General features: G+C 41.9%; 1 protein-coding gene across 1 annotated transcript; it reads left to right on the top strand.

The window, feature by feature from the left end:
• The first annotated feature begins 236 nt into the window (after positions 1-236).
• On the top strand, positions 237-3,109 carry DTD2 (D-tyrosyl-tRNA deacylase 2 (putative)). The gene is made up of 3 exons (XM_018554159.1): positions 237-347; positions 1,505-1,574; positions 2,784-3,109. Exons 1-3 carry the CDS (start codon positions 237-239, stop codon positions 3,107-3,109), a joined length of 507 nt encoding a protein of 168 aa, XP_018409661.1.
• Positions 3,110-3,555: the final 446 nt, after the last annotated feature.

Below are 3,555 nucleotides of genomic sequence, written 5' to 3' on the forward strand. Positions count from 1 at the left end.
GGAACCATACACATTGAAAATAATGGCATTTCCCTGCTTGTGCGGTTTTCCGCGAGTACGAAAGCGCGGAAAACCGCCTAGGTGGGAACCCAGCCTCAAAAAAAAGGTGACAGTTTTTTCTGCTGAGTTTCAGAAATGACAGTTACATGCTTAAAATAAAGATCCTTATCCTTGTGTTAAAGCTTTGTGAATTGAGGCTGATTAATTTTCTGTAATTTCATTGTGTTTGGTTGCAGATGGCAGCAGTTGACAGGGAGGTAACTGCCCGTGTCATCCTTCAACAGTGTTTACATGCCAAGCTGCAGGTTAAACCTCCAGATGAAGACTCTGAGGCAGAATGGACAGAGGTAAGAAGCCTTTGTATGTATTTAAGCCCAACTCCAGCCAAAATGTCTCTTTGTTTTAGCGCAATAAAGACCTGACCGAGAGGGGTAATAGGTCAGGTCTTTATTGCGGTGTCCCTGTTAAGGGGATTTCTACTCATTTCCAGGATATCAAGTGATTAGAAATTTCTCTAATGGGGACACAAACAGCTAATGTTCACATGTTGACAGCATACTGCACAAATGTGCTCTATTGTTTGCTAGGACACTAGGTGGTATGGAGCTACCTGCATCCTAGCAACGAAGGACACAAGGCATCAGGAGCTGCCTGCATCCTAGCAATGAAGGACACTAGGTGCAGAAAGCTGCCTGCATCCTAGCAATGAAGGACACTAGGCGGTAGGAGCTGGCTGCATCCGAGCAATAAAAGACAGTAAATGGTAGGATTTGCCTGTGTCCTAGCAATGATGGACACTAGATGGTAGGAGCTGATTGTGTTCTTGCAATAAAGGACACTAGACAGCAGGATCTGTCTGCGTTCTAGCAATAAAGGACACAAGGTGGCAGAAGCTACCTACATTCTAGCAATGAAGAAAACTAGAATGCGGAAGCTGCCTGTGTTCTAGCAATCAAGGACACAGGGCCGCAGAGCCTACCTGCATTCTAGCAACGGAGGACACTAGGTGGTGGGAGCTGCCTGCATTCTAGCAATAAAGGACACTAGGTAGCGGGATTTGCCTGCATCCTAACAATGAAGGACAATGGGTGGTGGAGGCTGCAAGCAGAGTACAATATTTTTCCCTACTCTTTTATTATTTGGTTATAGGTGTATAGGTGCAGAGCAAGAATATTCTGTTGTTTATCCTCTCCATCCCTTAATTTGCAATAATGTCCAATCTTGTTCTTATATCCCAAGGCTAGCCAGCCAACTGGGATATTATAAGATGTCAAAAGACCATTGACCTAGGAGATGTGTGTATTCAAGCAATAAAACACATATATGCACATTGATGTCAATATATAAAAGGGGAGTGATGGTGTAAACTCTGCAGAATTTGTTGTATGAATTATTTTGAAGCTGCGGATTAAAACAACAAAAAATGAAAACTAATTTTGTTTTTAATGAAAGCAGTCTGCATAGCTAAATATTGTTTAAACAGCATTTACTTCTCTCTTTGCAGATACAAAGGGGTATGGTTATCTATCTTTGCTTTTTTAAAGGATCAACCAAAGATGTAATTCCAAAAATAGGTATGTAAAGAGGAGTTTCATTATGTGCCAATAAAGAAAATGAAAGCGCTTTTTGTTGACCGGCTTAATATTCTAGATGGCTCTAAATAAACTTTCCATGTTTCTATTTTTATTACTGTCTAACTGCTGGGAAGGTTCACACTTCCTATTTTTCCAAATGACCATTTTAACAAGGACTGAAAGTGAGAGAAAATCCAAAATGTTGAGATCTCACCTGAACAGGAACAAAGAGGAAATCTTTCAAGGGAGACACCTAACACTTGTTGCATTTCCTGGACATGAAGTGAAGGGAAATCTTCTCAATGGGAGGTAGACAACAAAAAATAAACTGACAGGTTTTAACCATTCCATATGCTGTTAAAAACACACAAAACACAAAAACATTTTGGCTTTGCATACATTTTAATGTGTATGGGGTATTAGCCGATACCTTCTGGCCAGAGTTTGTTGGGGTTGGAAAACCATGTCTGAATGCGATGGTCCCCCCACCGCCACCATCACCAATGCTGGAGGTATCTGCAGAGCCTCTCCTCCACTTCCTTCCCTAGGCTAAAAATGAACAATTGCACAATGTGACCACATTTGTGTGTAGGTACCCAGTGATGAGCATAGATGCCAGAGGCAGTCAGGTCAGTCCTGCACATCTATTTGCTGCTGAAAGAGTAAAGTAATTATAGGTAAGAGCAGGATCCTTTTAGATCACTGGGCAATAATGTAGGTCAGCTTCCACACCTTATATACCAAGTGAGGCCTGCTCTACTGCCAGGATATCTGATTTACCTAACTATGACATTTGTGTGTTAGCATAGAACCTGTCTAACAGCAAAACACCTGTGCCATTAGGCTCTTATTAAAGCAGTAATTTCTTGACTGATGTGCTGCATATTCATCGCACGGTAATAGGTTATCATGTGGTGCAATACAACGCACGTGTGATGGCTCGGTGCATTGGGGTGCCATTAAGAAATAATGGCATTGCAACATGCAATGCATGATCGCGTGTGACATTGCACATTCTCCCACATGGCATATATGTGGACAGAGTCAGGGACAAATTGGTAATACCTTTCAAGTCACGTGCCCAATGCAAAACTGGGATTCCCTCTGGTACGTAAGACCTAGAACCATGTCAGTTTTTGTTGTAGGACAAATGTTTGTGTTTTTTTTTTCTCTTTCTTTTGTAAACCTTAAGATATGTCTCTTTTTCAGTGAGCTCGGTGCTGAAAATAAAATTGAGTGAAACGGAAAATGGGAAGCATGTATCAATCATTGAACTTCCAGGAAACATTCTGATTGTCCCTCAGGCAACTCTTGGAGGAAAGGCAAAGGGCCGCTGCATGCAGTACCATTCAAATGCAGGCAAGGAGCTTGGCATGGAGTTGTATGCACAGTTCATATCTCAGTGCCAACAAGAATTGGAATCTCACCCTAGCTGGGTTGAAGCTGGGACTGTGCTGCGTCATGGGACATATGGAAACAGACAGGTTTTGCAGCTTGATACCAATGGACCTTACACACATTTACTGGAATTCTGAACTCTTACATCAGGAGTAGGGTTGCCATCCTCCTTCTGCCATAGCTCCTGTGTTAAGTGTAAAAGTAAATAGATTTATAAAAATTAATTACTTTCTTTAAAAAGTCTTTGCATCATGTTGCATCGTATCATATGCTGTAATATGAACGCACTATAGAAAATGACCTACAATTACTAAATGCTTTCCATACTGTGTACATGTGCATTTGATTTGCTTCCATAGCTTTATTCTTGCCCCCAGCTTGTAACTGAATGAGTAAAGCCACAGTACCAGCACAGCGATGAGACAGCCTCCTGTTCACTCTGCTTTCTCCTCCTGTCAGTATGGTTCTTGTCAGCTCATGCCTGTTATGGAGCGCTGCTCCTCCCTCTTCCAGTCTGGGTGCTGTTCTACTAAGTAGGCCCCAATTTCTGTCTTCGGCACACAGGGGAAACATCTAAAGGTTT

This window comes from Nanorana parkeri, unplaced genomic scaffold (assembly GCF_000935625.1).
Source record: "Nanorana parkeri isolate BGI_ZX_2015 unplaced genomic scaffold, ASM93562v1 scaffold144, whole genome shotgun sequence".
NCBI lineage: Eukaryota > Metazoa > Chordata > Amphibia > Anura > Dicroglossidae > Nanorana > Nanorana parkeri.

What these genes read in the sequence shown, in the direction of transcription:
- DTD2 (XM_018554159.1), top strand. Translation starts at nt 237, where the DNA reads ATGGCAGCAGTTGACAGGGAGGTAACTGCCCGTGTCATCCTTCAACAG. An exon ending in CTGAGGCAGAATGGACAGAG is followed by an intron (nt 348 to 1,504) that starts GTAAGAAGCCTT and finishes CTCTCTTTGCAG; the next exon opens with ATACAAAGGGGTATGGTTAT. An exon ending in AGATGTAATTCCAAAAATAG is followed by an intron (nt 1,575 to 2,783) that starts GTATGTAAAGAG and finishes TCTCTTTTTCAG; the next exon opens with TGAGCTCGGTGCTGAAAATA.